Source organism: Thermobia domestica, chromosome 2 (genome assembly GCF_964235325.1).
Source record: "Thermobia domestica chromosome 2, izTheDome1.hap1.1, whole genome shotgun sequence".
Taxonomy (NCBI): Eukaryota; Metazoa; Arthropoda; class Insecta; order Zygentoma; family Lepismatidae; genus Thermobia; species Thermobia domestica.
The window spans coordinates 342,307,440-342,322,689 of record NC_137455.1 but is presented as its reverse complement, the minus strand read 5'-3'; the positions used below and the strand labels follow the sequence as shown (position 1 = coordinate 342,322,689).

Here is a 15,250-nt window from a genome sequence, read left to right as displayed (position 1 = left end):
ACACAGCAGACAGGTTACATTAAGTCTCATTGATTCTCGATAAACTGAAAACGATTTCCACCCATACTTAGCTTGGATGGAACGTATTGTGTTAAGACTGAACCACAAAAAGACTTTGCTCAGAGTAGGTGTGGCAGCAGGTAGCAACAGTTTATATGACTCACAAGCAGAAATTGATAATAATGTTTACGACATTTTAGACGGCGACTGTATGGTTGTTAGTAAGGTTTTAAATATTTCTTTTGCTCGGTTGTGTAGTCGAAAATTCTTTGGTAGGAAAAAGGAAATGAAAAAAGTATAGTGTTTGGAGAGTATAGTAAATATCAATGTTACACGGTACAGCACTTGAAGAAATTTGGTTTGATTTTTAGTAGACCAAACTTCTTAACAAGCTTAATGTTACCGAGACTAGACTTAAGAATAACATTGTATCTCAAATTAATTTAAGTATAGTTAAAGTGAATCAATATTTGGAAATAGAAAATACTGAAGTCTATAGGTTTGTCAAGTAAAACGTCATTTAGTTTCATTTTACCGATATATTCCATTGGAAAGATAAGTGTTTATATCCTGATCATTATACTGACCCGCAGATCTCTACAGCACTGCGGGTAGTCTATCAAGCAAGGGCAATGGCATTAATTACTCGTAAAGAAATCCATTGGAAATCGATTTTTCCTTGTCCATATCTTTGGATCAACTAGATGAATCTCTTCCATCAACGAATTCCATCACGTGGTTCTTGACTTTTTTTGCTCTTCAGACGGGTACACAAATAGACAGATTACATGTATACCAACTCCTTAAAAAATATTATGAACGAAAGTAATGTCCCGCAATGCCTGTTGGCTATAGGATAGGTTAGAAGGAACAAGTAAATGGTGATACAACAATTGTTGGAATGAGGATAGTAGGAAGAGATAGGCGAATCCTGAAGAAACTCCCAAACACTATGTTGTTTAAAATAAGTTCGCACTACAATCTACAATCAAACCCGATACCTCTCATATAGATCAATCAAACTTTCTATCTCTGATATGGGCTGTCTACGAAATGCTGTCTCGTCTTGAAAAGGTTTTGTGATAGTTGTATCTCCCAGAAAGAGTCTGTCTCGTTTGATGGGTACCCCTACCTCTGATCTACTTCGCCTTTCTAGGAATTGACCATATTCTTAAATATTTTAACTAGTAAATATCAATTTGTATGTTAGGTCTAGTGACTTGTATGAGAAAAGCAGGCACATATTGAAGGGAGTGTTTCAGAATTACCAAAGTCCTCTCCTGATAAACCAACAAATTATGTGTTCAACAAACGTATTATGCTTATTTTCAACCAATAAACTGTTTCAAATCCTCCGTTTCATTGAAATTGCAACAGAATCTATTAATTTTGCTTAATTGGCCACATATAGTGAAATCGTGGAAATTGGCTACTTACAACTTACATTGTTATTACAGAGAAATTGACCAATTGCTTAAATTGTATATTTTATGTAATAAAAAAGGAACAAAAGAACAAGTTAAACATATTCACTGTAGTTCATTTTACATAATATTTAATCCTAATCGTTGAAGCTTCTTGGTCTGTAAAATGAAATAATCTGCTTACACGTGCTAAATTATCCACCAAAAATAGACATATATCCTGTATATTATTTTGTAAATGACGTCAGAACAACCCGATCAATTACCATTGATATAGAGGGAAAGTACTTGAAATACTATGTTCTAATTGGTCAATTAGTTCAGAAGTTATAGACCAATCATTTCCGATATATGATGCTTTTACAATCTGAGAAAAACAGAGAGAAACACAATCAGAAATGGAGAGGAAGGGATGAAGTGGGAGAGAAAGTGTTTGGCAGTGTACGCACAATCGAGGATCTACGAGTATCATGCCTGCAAACCATCAAGTGCGCTATAAATAGTTTACGCGCAATCATTGATCCACGAATATCACGCCTACAAAACCATCAAGTACACTATCAATAGTTCACCGGAATCATGTATCCATTAGTATAATGCCTGCAAGTATGCTATCAACGGTCTTAATTGCACGCAACCACTGCCTTTTATAAAATCAGGTTTCCAGTGAGCTCCTTCTCCTCTCTGTCTGATTTAGTAAAAAGGGGAGCACTAAATTTTAACTTTACAGAACATTGAAGTTCACAGAGCATAACTGTTGATTAATTGATTAAATTTTCATGGGAACCCGAGCAGCAAAACTATTGTTCCTCTTACGATTGTTAAAGACAAAAGAATATATCGGGTGTTCCAAAAATTACGCCCACGGACTACAAAGCACAATTCTCCAAGTCAAAATAAAGCGAAAAATATATATAATTGTATATCTTTTAGGTCTTTGGATACACGAACTGCATTATGTAGCAACGTCGCAGATGAAGAACCACAGAAAAGATCTACCAACCTATCAAACAGTTACATTGATTCTTTTTAGATGAAAGTTAAAGTCGATATACAGTACTTAACACTAGCATCGCTTATTAGCATAACAATCGAAGTAACTGCTTGATTGATTGATAGAGCAATGATAATAGTTCCAAGCAGAGGTAAAAGTGAGGGGGAATGCGGGAGAACGCCGTTACCCCACTTTCAAAATATATCTGTGGTGTCCCCTCACTTTCTAGAAAAATACAATGGGCAAAGATAGGCACGGGGAACGGCGTGACGTCATCCGTCCCCCTACGTTTCCAGATGCATGTTTACCCCTAGTTCCAAGTTAATCTCTGACGTTGCAACATAGTGAAATTTTGATTCCCTATAGCGGCTGAAGGGTTTGCCAGTATATAGGATTTTCGCTTTATTTTGACTTGAAGAATGGCGCTCTGTTGATCGTTTTAGAACCCCGATATAGGATATTTTTAAACAATTTTGCTAGTGGTTGTACATTTAAATGGGATATTTAATGTTTTCTGGTACCTTCATGCCAGATTCTACATCGCGAAAAAAGAATAGGTACTGCTTTTATAATAGTTGTGAAGTATCGCTTAGGAGAATATAGTTAAATATTTGGTCTAGGAATTAATTCGTGCGGGTGGACAAGAGATGGCGCAGCGAACGGAGCGTCCCACAGTTCCGTGTATCCACACATGTGTTGCAAACCCCTGTCATCGCGTATCGTTCGTAGTATAGGGCAGTGGATTAAAGCGTCAACAACACCAGTTTGTAGTTAAGTGAACATGGCGCAATTTGTGCCTGATAAAGTGTTTTTGCGGGGTGTCCTGCTGCATTACTTTAACATGCAGAAAAGTGCGACTGAAAGTCATCGTATTTTGGTGGAAGTGTATGGCGACCATGCTCTAGCTGAGCGAACGTGTCAGAAGTGGTTTGCACGGTTTAGAAGTGGTGATTTCGGCTTGGCAGACCAAGAGCGAGCTGGACAGCCAAAAAAATTTCAAGACGAAGAATTGACAGCATTGCTCGAGCAGGATTCGTGTCAAACGCAGGAACAACTTGCAGCAGCATTAGGCGTTGATCAAACAACAGTCTCCTAACGCTTGAAAGCCATGGGAATGATTCAAAAGATGTCACATTGGGTTCCACATGAATTGAAAGACAGAGACGTTGAAAGACGAAAAACCATTTGCGAATTGCTGCTTCAACGACAGAGCAGAAAGGGGTTTCTGCATCGAATTATTACGGGTGATGAGAAGTGGATCCATTATGAGAACCCTAAACGAAAAAAGGCCTGGGTGAAACCACGTGAACCAGGTCCATCACAAACAAAACGAGATATTCACTGTGTAAAGGTTATGCTGTGCATATGGTGGGATATGAAAGGTGTGGTGTACTATGAGCTGCTGCAACCGGGTGAAACTATGAATGGAGAACGTTATCGACGACAATTAATGCGTTTGAAGCAAACTCTGGCCAGAACACGACCAGAATGGGAGAACAGACATGATAAACTTATTGTTCAACATGATAACGCTCGCCCACATGTCGCAAAACCGGTCAAAACCTATTTAGAAAATGTCGGATGGGAAGTTTTACCCCACCCGCCGTATTCACCAGACGTTGCTCCTTCGGACTACTACTTGTTCGATTGCATGAACAACGATTTGATTGGACAGCGGTTTACTTCTTCAGAAGATATCGAAACATGGGTCTCTGACTGGATCGCTTCCAAGGATGAGGACTTCTTTCGCCACGGAATCCGTACATTGCCTGACAGATGGGCGAAAGTGGTGGCTAGCGATGGACAATATTTTTCTTAAGGTATTTATGTATTTTGTGTTTGTACTACAGCTTCAATGTGTGCGTACCAACCGCACGAATTAATTCCTAGACCAAATAAAAAAAAATAGCTACAATGATGAAAGAGTGCATTATGAATACACTTTAATGCGCCAGATTCTCCGTAAAATTTAAAAAAAGAAAGACGCACTTAGAACCTTTCTTTGTCTTTCGATACAAGAAGCAAAGCGTCTCTGAATTCAGATCTTGGAAATCGACGCTCTGAAGAATGCATTATAAACCAAATCCTCTTGTGTTTTATATTTCTCTTCCTTTCTCCATATACAACATATTCCACTTTTAAAACGTTTCAATTATGTAAAAAAGAATTCTGAAACCTCATTATATTACAATATATTTCCATTTTTCTCGCTTATTTCCAAAGCAGATGGCTTTTTTTTTTCTTCTCGGAAAAACGTACTACCCACAGCTGTGCAACACTTGCTACTCCCCACCACCCATTCCGCACACTCATGTTAAATTCACCGCATATAGAGATAATTTCCCACACTATTGTTTACTGCATGTCTTGACGGACGGGTTTTTCTTTTATACTTTCTCTTCCGAAAAAGAGAAAGAGAGAAACAGCTGGATTTTTTTGAAGCTCTTCAGATATTGAGATGTAGTGAATATTTGTCCCAGTGTGTTAAATTGGGCTTCTGATAAATTTTGCATAAAAACTGCAAGGATTATAAGATAGAGTACTATAGGGTGTGGGAGTGAAGTACTATTACTATGTCTATAGGGGAGGAAGACTATCTCGTTATTGAACCTGCCGATATGAAGTTACCACTCCTTTTCCTGCGTCGTGTTTTCTACCTTTCAAACTTCTCCCCCCGCTTCTGTTACTTGCAAAACCTACCCCTCCCCACTTGACGTCCTTCTCTGTCGTATTTTAGATCGATTTCGTATCAGAGCTATGATTGGTGTGTCTCGGTTGGAAGACTAGGTACAGGGGTAAGCAGAGGAAAAGGGGATGGAAGTAGTAGTATCTAACATTGGCGAGAGGGGGAGAGAAAGCATATAGAAACAGGAGGGAGAAAATGCGAGCACCGACAAACAGAAGTGGGGCTCTTTTTTGTATGAAACAAGAAGGGCAGAGTAACGGTAGGGGGAAAAAGAGGGCAATACTCGTGCATGACAGTGTCTGTATTTGACCAGTCTTACGTTGCTTGTTACACGTGTCAGTTAGACCTTTAGGTTTTAACACGCGGTTGGACGCTTTCGAACAAAAAGTGATTTCATTTTCGAACATCATCAGCTTCTTCGCTCTCTTTAACTGCTTTTCTGTCTGACAACCTCAGGATTGCTGATTCTTCAGCAACGTTGCCCTCAACTTCTTTCGCTCCTTGTTGTGGTGGATATCGGAGAGGAACTGCCTGTATGGTGTGTGCAATAGGCTACCAGTCGACCCATCTCGACTGTATTGTAAGTAGCTTCATGTTCATCTTCTGCTCGACCATGGATTCTCTTTAATCTCTTGCAGAATGGGTTTGTACTTTATAGTTTACGTTACACGTCCAGAAATATCATCAAACCAAATTACAATCATACATTGAATTTTTAAAAATATATGATTTTGAGGTTTTAGATGGACGCTCTTTATTTGTTTCTGCTTTTTGAATATGCTGATCTTATTGTTCAAAATGTCGCAATGATCTAATACCATATGGTAACCTGTAATACAGGTGAGGGATCTGTTGTGCGAATTCTTTCGTGTATCAAAGGAACCTAAGGGTGCAGATATACTATTGTTTTCTCCTAGTATGCTGTTTGTGAGTTTTCTGCTGGACTTCTTATGGATTGGAACATAGTTTGAACTAATACTGTTAGTTGCACAGACTATTGAAGACTTTATTGTTCGAAAGCTTAGGACGAATTAATATGATAAAGGAAAACTTGTGATTGTGAAATTAATGTTCCAAACTTTGCAGCATTTTAACACATATTATCATTTATAGTAGTATAGAATGTAATAAGGTGGTTATATTTCCTCTAGTGTGCTGCTTATAGTAACTAACGGTTACTTCTTGAGTTGTTATAACGAATCAATGTGGTCCAGTGGATACTTGTTGCTGTATAACTTTAAGGTCTAAATGCTCAGGAAGTCAGTTCGGTACGGTTGAACTTTGTTTTTTTTTTTTATTATTATTTACAACCACTAGATAGTTTGTTCTGCTAGATAGCCAGTTATTCGAAGCGTTACAAGAAATTATGGTTCAGGCTAAACTTACTTTTGAGGGCTGTATTATTCAAAATATAGCAATGAAACTAATATAACCTAATACTGCTTACGGCTAAAAGGTTATCTTCCTAGTTCTTGGCTTGAAATTCAAAGTACTTTTTGAGCTACTTAAACCACTGAAATTTTAATAAATGAAATTGACACATTGTGTTGTTATGCCATTAATTCGTTTTTTCTACTTTAGATAATGTCAAATAACAATTAACATGTTTTATGTTATTTTCTTAAAAGTTCTGGTTTATTTGGTATACGGACAAAATCTCGCGGCCGAAACATCGCCGCCCAGAATCTCGCCGGCCAAAACCTCGCGGGACAAAATCTCGCCGGGCCAAAACCTCGCGTGGCCAAAACCTCGCCGCCCAAAACCTCGCGGGACAAAATCTCGCCGGGCCAAAACCTCGCGTGGCCAAAACCTCGCCGCCCAAAACCTCGCGGGACACAATCTCGCCAGGCCAAAACCTCGCCGCCCAAAACCTCGCGTGGCCAAAACCTCGCCGCCCAAAACCTCGCGGGCCAAAATCTTGCCGGGCCAAAACCTCGCCGCGAATGAAACTTTTCTTTAAAATTAACCCAATGTGTTTCCTAATATTCAATTCCACATTACAAATAATAATAATAATAATAATAATAGTAATAATAATATACAAAACATCGGGCTTTCTCGGGTTATTCCCGTTTCCTCCCACTTTCTTTATTCGATCATTTCCTTCATCCTTGTCATCTACGTCTCCTTTAACCTATAGGACATAATCAAGGGACGTCGTAAAAACTCATATATTGTTTCATATTTTCATAAATATTATTAGATTTTTGTTAAAATTTTAAGTTTTTGGATGTTCCAAAGTTCACGAAACTAACCTCGTTAGATGTCATTACTTTCCTTATGCAGATTTTCTTTCCCTATAACCAGTTTAAAAACACCCTGTCACCCTACCTTCACATTGTAATCCTCTAATACAGAAATAGAATTTTCATATGGTATCGCGGGACTTGGTCAAATACCCGTGATACTTCTTCTGAAACAGCGTCTTTTATACCGTCATCCTTATCATCTGTTGGAACATTTACATTTTGGTCAGGCGAGATTTTGGGTATGGCGATATTTTGGGCGGCGAGGTTTTGGCCCGGCGAGGTTTTGGCCCCGCGAGGTTTTGGCCCCGCGAGGTTTTGGCCAGGCGGGGTTTTGGCCCGGCGAGATTTTGTCCCGCGAGGTTTTGGGCGGCGAGGTTTTGGCCAGGCGAGGTTTCGGCCTGGCGAGATTTTGGGCCGCGAGGTTTTGGGAGGCGAGGTTTTGGCCAGGCGAGGTTTTGGTCCGCGAGGTTGTCGCCGCGAGGTTCTGGCCGCGAGGTTTTGTACCCAAACCGGTTTATTTACACTATGAAGAATTCAGAATGTCTTATATCGAAGAAATATTAATTAACGTGTGACAGTGACAAGCATTCTAATGAAGTCATAAATATTCAGCTTTGGAATACGTGATACACATAATCCAAATTTTCAAATTGTCCATCCTTCAACTTTCGTAGCTTAAATCGAAATTTTACGTTGTTTTTTTTTTTTTTCCGAACCAGACAAAGCCTAGACCAGGCTGCCTTATCTATGGTTTATTGGCTATAGCCCTTCTAACTAAGTTGAGTTGATTTTGAGTTTAACGTCCCTTTCAGCGGCGAGACTATATGAGAGGGACCTACTGATTAACGTGGAATCCAAACCACATGAGCTCCCGCCGGGAATCGAACCCGACTGCCCCACATCAAAGGCGCGTACGCTAGCCGTTTAGCCACGAAGGAGCCCCCCTTCTAACTAAGCATAAGTAAACTAGGTCATACATTTAGGCAAATCATTAATAATAATAATAATAATAATAATAATAATAATAATAACACAATATTATATTTAAAAAGAATGAAAAGAGTAATCCGCAAACATGAACTTCAGAAGTAAACTAATAAATTTTCTTCTACCTTACTATTTTTTAAAGTTATTGAAGGTACTTAACAACCTCCAGTTACAATGTAATTCTTTGAGCATTTTTTGTGTTTTTTTTTTTTTTTCCTAAATGATATGCTTCGTTTGCTGTTAGTAAATTTTTCCTTGTCAGGTTCTTAGAGGAGTATTGATTTACAATGTATTGTTCATAACACTGTGGTTTATTTTATTTCAGTAGTAAGATTGGACATAAATGACTACCGATATGCTCAGGACCACATATAAAATGTTTGGTACACCAGGCCTTTAGAAAATGCAACCTCTCAGTATCAATGTTTGCGGCCAAAGTTTTCAACTTTCGAGAACTGGAGTATGAAAATAACTGGCTCGAGAAATTTGCCGCTCCCAATAATTGCTCAATCAGGTCACACCCCATGTTGGCTCATGTGTATATATAGCCCTGGATATGCTTTATGCACTTAAATATACACTTAAATATAACTTATTTTAAAAGCTGCTGAAATGGTTTCTGGAACCTTGATTAAATAGTGGTATAATATACCAGTCCAATTTGATAACTGTTTTGTTTACCCCCTTTGGCATTCTTAAGGATATGAAATGAAATGTGTTGACCTTATTGAAGGTTACACCAATGTTGTAAGAGATTATATAGAGTTTACAAATATAAAAATAGTGTGCATTCTACTATGTTCTTCGCGTGAAATTCATGTAAGTAACGTTTCGCTAAAACACTGAGAATACGTTTCATGACTTTTTAAAAAGCTTGGTTTACCAAAAATTTCTTTATATTTTTACTCTGTACATATGTCCGTCCGGAAGAGACACAATTTCAAGAACTACTTGATATATCATGATCAATTTTGCGCAGAATTTAGATAGAGGGTCAAAAGTTGCGAATTGAGTTTGTTGATAGAGGTTATTCATTCAGTTCTCAAGGTATAGGTATCGTCCTTACTTGATAGACTACCCGCTGTGCTCTTGAGATTACCGTGTTAGTTTAATTCTCAGGATGCAAAATACTAAGCTATCTGTGAAATACAACGCTAAAATGAAACTATATGAATATCTTCTCAGCAAACCAAGGAGACGAAATGGAACAGAATTTTAGTGACGTGACACGAGGCGAGATATATATTTTTCTTCTGTAATAGAAATACACTTTCCTCTAATAAAAAGAAATACATTTTCCTCTAATAGAAAGAAATACACTTTCCTCTAATAGAAAGAGATACACTTCCCTCTAATAGAAGGAGATAAACTTTCTTCTAATAGAATGAGATACACTTTCCTCTAGTAGAAAGAAATACATTTTCCTCTAGTAGAAAGAAATACACTTTCCTCTAGTAGAAAGAAACACACTTTCCTCTAGTAGAAAGAAATACACTTTCCTCTAGTAGAAAGAAATACACTTTCCTCTAATAGAAAGAAACACACTTTCCTCTAATAGAAAGAAATACACTTTCCTCTAATAGAAAGAAATACACTTTCCTCTAGTAGAAAGAAATACACTTTCCTCTAATAGAAAGAAACACACTTTCCTCTAATAGAAAGAAATATACTTTCCTCTAGTAGAAAGAAATACACTTTCCTCTAGTAGAAAGAAATACACTTTCCTCTAGTAGAAAGAAATACACTTTCCTCTAATAGAAAGAAACACACTTTCCTCTAATAGAAAGAAATATACTTTCCTCTAGTAGAAAGAAACACTTTCCTCTAGTAGAAAGATACACTTTCCTCTAGTAGAAAGATACACACTTTCCTCTAGTAGAAAGAAATACATTTTTCTCTAGTAGAAATAAATGCACTTTCCTCTAATAGAAGGAAATGCACTTTCCGAGATAAGACATTACTATCACAATACATTCTTCAAACAACCATAACTTATGTCTCGTGTATAGTCCTAAGGGTCTAAAATACAGTGAATTTGGAAGCAGAACGAGACGAAGATTTGAATTTCGTAGTAGCATATAACTCTTCTATAGATTTGTCTCTATAAACTAACGTTTCTCAAAAGGACTGTGGAAAACAAGATATACTACCTTAAATATGATACGAACTATGAGTGTTATTGTTTCGTTGTTTCATACCCTCCCATTTACCGTTGCAACTAAATTTAGCTAACATTGAGGATGGAACGTAGTGAAAATGCTATGGGTTTAGAAATTAAAGTGGTGTTCGTAAAGGTCAGAATTCACGTTGATCAGCATACGGAAGTGTACCTAATTAACCGAAATTATTAGTACTATTGTTATTTTACCTCTAACTTTTTCAATGTTGACTTTTAAAATATCACTACCACGCAGAAACATGAAAGGAAGTCGGTTTAGTGAACTGTACAATGTTATCTCTGAAAAATAAAGGGGTTAATATGTGTAAACATAAGTCCGTATGCATGTATGTTCTGCAGCGGATACACTTCAATTGAGACAGCTGATTGGTAGCCCAAGCGGACGTAGTATATGGCATGCATATGGAAGGGAGTGGAGATTATTAGTAAAGTGGGGGAAGGGTGGAGAGTAGAGGCTACCACATGTTCCCACAATTTTCACCATATGTGTATGAGAATAAATGGCAAATGAGCTCTAGCGCAATGCCCTTTCCTTTTTAAATACGCATAATATTCAGCTGTTACATGTGAATTCATAACACAAATCAGCATTGCAAGAAATCATATTTCAAGTAGAACAAAGAATAAATCTATTGAATACGAAGAAAATCCGGACTATCTATGTCTATAGACATACGAATTGTTAGCTACAAGCAAAGATCTGATTACCCAAATGATACTTGAAATGTGTCGATACTTTATGTGAGGAACTCAATACTTCTGTAGTATTTTATTGGTAGGGTTAAAGAATAGATACCAAGGCAAGGCTAGATATTTTCATTTTTTCTGATTAAATGGACGTTTTCTAAAGCAGTTTACCTCTTGTTTGCTTCTACTGTTACCATATTACTAGCTTAAAGGAAGACTATCATGAATACATTTTAATAACATTTCTAATAACATTAACGTTGTGCTTTTAAATTACAACACGATCTAGTGCTCACAAAACATTCAACTTACAAAATAGTAGGCCTACATGTTAATCGATTGTTGTTCTGTTCATCATATTAATGTAGTTACGCCTTCAAAATATCTTTAAATTAGGATAGTTCACACAAATCTCCATATAGACAACATAATCAGGATTTAGGATTTAGATTTCTGGGCTTCCGGCATCTAAGGCCATTTAGCCCTTCACGATTTGAGGGATAGCGTCCCTCGGCGAGCACACAAACCGGGGAAAGGGAAGAAAGAAAGGAGCGGGCAGGGAAGGAAGCGGTCCGGGACCTATAAGTTAGGTACCACCCCTGCATTTGCCTGGTGTGAATGAAGAAAACCCAGGAAAACCTCAATTCAGTGTGGCTGGTCTGAAAAAGCGTGTTACACTTTTTCGACCGAGTGGCCCCACCGAGAATCGAACCCGACAACATAATCAAATCTCCGTATAAAAATAATATAAAATCAAGATGAAAACTTACCACAACAGACACATATTCTAAAGTATGGAACTGATAACTGAAATACTCGTTACCTGTTCTTCGCACGGTTATGCAAAAACTTCTAAAGCAGAGAAATGTAATATTTATTTATTCAGTTTAGCATCTCATGATTATGCCTTTTAGGCTAAGGGAGAAATAATTACAGCAAGTGAATGATGATAGAAGAATTGGTAAAATGAAAATGTAGGAGGAAACGGAAGTACCCCGAGAAAACCTACGGATACGATGTTCTTCACCACAAACTTACTTGGTTGGAAATCGAAGCAGGGATCTCATGCACCAAAGGTAAACGCACTACCACTGAGCAACTGTACCTCCAGCTAAGAAATGCGTGAAATATATAACGAAGAGTAAAATAATTCAAAGATCTGAAAGGTATGCAACTTGGAACACCGGAAGGACGGTTGTATTGCCTACCTCATAAGTATGATGGTTCACTGAACATAATTTTTGCATATTGCCCCCAGAAAGCAGAAAGGTGCTAAGCACCAAAATGCAAATTTTTCAGAAGATGAATAAAAAACGAATGAAACACTAATTAATTCCGATTCTTTCTTTCTCCTAGAATTCAGTTTTCACTGCAGACCTTTCATGTTGTCTCCTGCTACTTGTCTACTTTTTGCACAACATTAAACATGAAATGGGTAGTCAGGATATTCACTTTGTTGGAAATGAAGGAAAGTGGCGCTTAGCACCTTTCCCCTTTCTGGAGGCCATATATTTGCCTCCCTATCTTCACACTCGGGCTGAGAATCGAAAAACCAGCTTCATACGTGATCAGATCTGGTGAAAGTCTATCGGTATACAAAATTTAGTAGCTCCGACTTGTACGCTCATGTCCAAAATTATTTTCGCATACCTGTCTTCTTGTAAGAATATAATTTGATAATGATTTTGCAGGGTACTTTTAGTACTGATACTATGAGTATAATCGGGAAATGTATATTTGTGGTAAATTTCATAGGAAAAGAATTATAAATACGAAAAGTAGAATGAGTAAAACAAAATGTTGCTAAATGGACAAAAAAAAAGTTTTATTTTCGTTTTATTGTTCTAATTTACTGCTCTTTTGACATGAAATTTTCCACATATATGTCGTAGCCGATTATCCACATACTAACATTATAAGAAATACCGAGCGAATTCGTTATCAAATTATATTGCAACAAAAACATATTTATAGACATGAGTATACGTTATTCCTTTATATACAAAAGCGCATTATTCTCAATATTAATGAATAAGGCAAATATTTCTACTTCTAACACTGTCTGCCCTAACTTAATTACTATAGCCCAATAGTACTAAAATTTTCTCTCTAAGTTTATTGTAATTGCCATGTGATGGAGAAAACAAGACTAATTCTCAAAGTAATAAACGACAAATTTAAGAATGTGTGCTACACAAACTAGATATCTACTGAAAGAAAATGAATATTTGTGCTGTTTTGGTGTGAACTGCCTTAAGAATAACAAACCTATGTCAAAATCAAGTAATAGCAAATGAAACTTTACACGAATTATACAATAAATGCCAAAATTAGGTAATAATGAATGAAAATGAAACTTAATACTAATTATGCAAAAGTCAGGTAGTAATAAATGCAACTTAGGATGAATTGTGTCAGAATCAAGTAATTGGAAATGAAACTTAGCATGAATTATGTCCAAATCAGGTAATAACAAATGTAACTTAGCATGAATTATGCAACAATCAAATAATCACAAATTGAAAGTTAACACGAATTATGCCAATAATAGGTAATAATGAATAAAACTTAACTCAACTATGTCAGAATCAGGCAATGACAAATGCAATTTTAAACGAACTATGGCAACAATTAAGTAATAATAAATGACACAACAAGACTTATGCCAAAATCAGGTAATAACAAACAAAACCTAACACGAATTATGCCTATATCAGGTAATAATACATAATATTTAACACGAAGTTTATGGGAATTATATAATAAAAATGAAACGTTATGTTGCTGGGTGTAAAATTGCGTGTTTGCGCTGCCAAAGAAATGTTTAAATAGCAAAATTAGTTCCATTTAAGAAAAATAATACATTTCATCCTCTGAACATGAAATACTGAATCAATCTATTTGAAATCGTACCGTAATAATAATGAGAAATAATTACAAAGAATTCCTAAATGTTTTAGTGTCATTATTGCGAACCTTTCGTCAAAATAATAATAGTGTTATTTACGATAATAATATTAAAAAATTGGAAAAATCCACTACTAATTATTATTAGTTCACTTATATATGTTGATTTGCTAATTGACAGATTAATTGGAAATAAATATTAACACCACATCATTGTGGAAAAGAATGATAGAATTATACCAAAATTACGTAATTACAAATGAAGTGTTATGAAATGAGATTTCTAGTTTAAGATCTCATTCTTATGCTCTTTAGTATAAAGCATTATTTAAAAAAATGATAATGAAAGAATTGGTGGTATGAAAGTGTTGGAGGAAACGAAATAACCTCCAAAAAATCCAAGAATATGATATTGCCCACCAGAAACTCGTATGGCCTGGAATCGAACACGGCATCCCTCGCACCAGAGGTGGGCACTGTATCACTGTGTCACCATACTCCCAAAAATGATGTATTATGAACATTAAGCTTTATGTTGTTGAATATAATTACAAGTCTATGCCTCCAGTGTCAAGTTCTAATAACAGAATTATTTCAACTGAAGAGAAATAAAACATTTTGTGCTGTAAGTATGGATCACCGTCGATCGCAATTTTTACTACATTTAAACACACATTCAACAATCTCATACATAACATATATTATACGCAAGGGATAAACTAGAAAATGTTATCAAATATGCTAAATTCCGCTTTTGATGTCCATTTTACAGATGCTGCGAAAACTCGAGTAATGGTTGGTGAAACATTTTTTTCAAAAAAAGAAAAACGAACTAAATGACCTCTGTAATTGACATATACCTGTGTTTACTGTTTGGTAACCAATCCACTAGTGGTAATTTCCAACAATCACTAGCTAGTATACGAGATGTGATTGGCGGAAAAATATTCCCTCACCCTTTCATCCTCCTTCTCTCTGTGTGTATCCCTGTTGTTGCATCTGTATTTCAACTTCATGTACGTACGTCACGATATCAGAGAATTGATAGCGGTTTGAGCTCTTTTCCATTAACTTCCAAAAACAACGCTGCATTTCCCTGGTCGCTTGCCAATGTTACAATCGAATTCCAATTTGCTA

At 36.6% G+C, this 15,250-nt stretch overlaps 1 protein-coding gene across 12 annotated transcripts in view; it reads left to right on the top strand.

Annotated features, from left to right (window-relative positions):
- The window catches only part of bru3 (CUGBP Elav-like family member bruno 3), a 969,861-nt gene that overhangs the window by 586,046 nt on the left and 368,565 nt on the right, over positions 1–15,250 (top strand). For 6 of the 12 annotated variants that reach the window (XM_081749203.1, XM_081749204.1, XM_081749213.1 and 3 more), the window contains exon 1: positions 5,371–5,684. The exons of 5 other annotated variants lie outside the window; for them this stretch is intronic. In XM_081749203.1, the coding sequence (XP_081605329.1) occupies positions 5,640–5,684 (45 nt within the window). In that variant the 5' untranslated portion in view covers positions 5,371–5,639. Of the gene's footprint in view, positions 1–5,368; positions 5,685–15,250 lie in introns of those variants that run through there. One more of the 12 variants, XR_014130428.1, reaches the window with a different exon arrangement.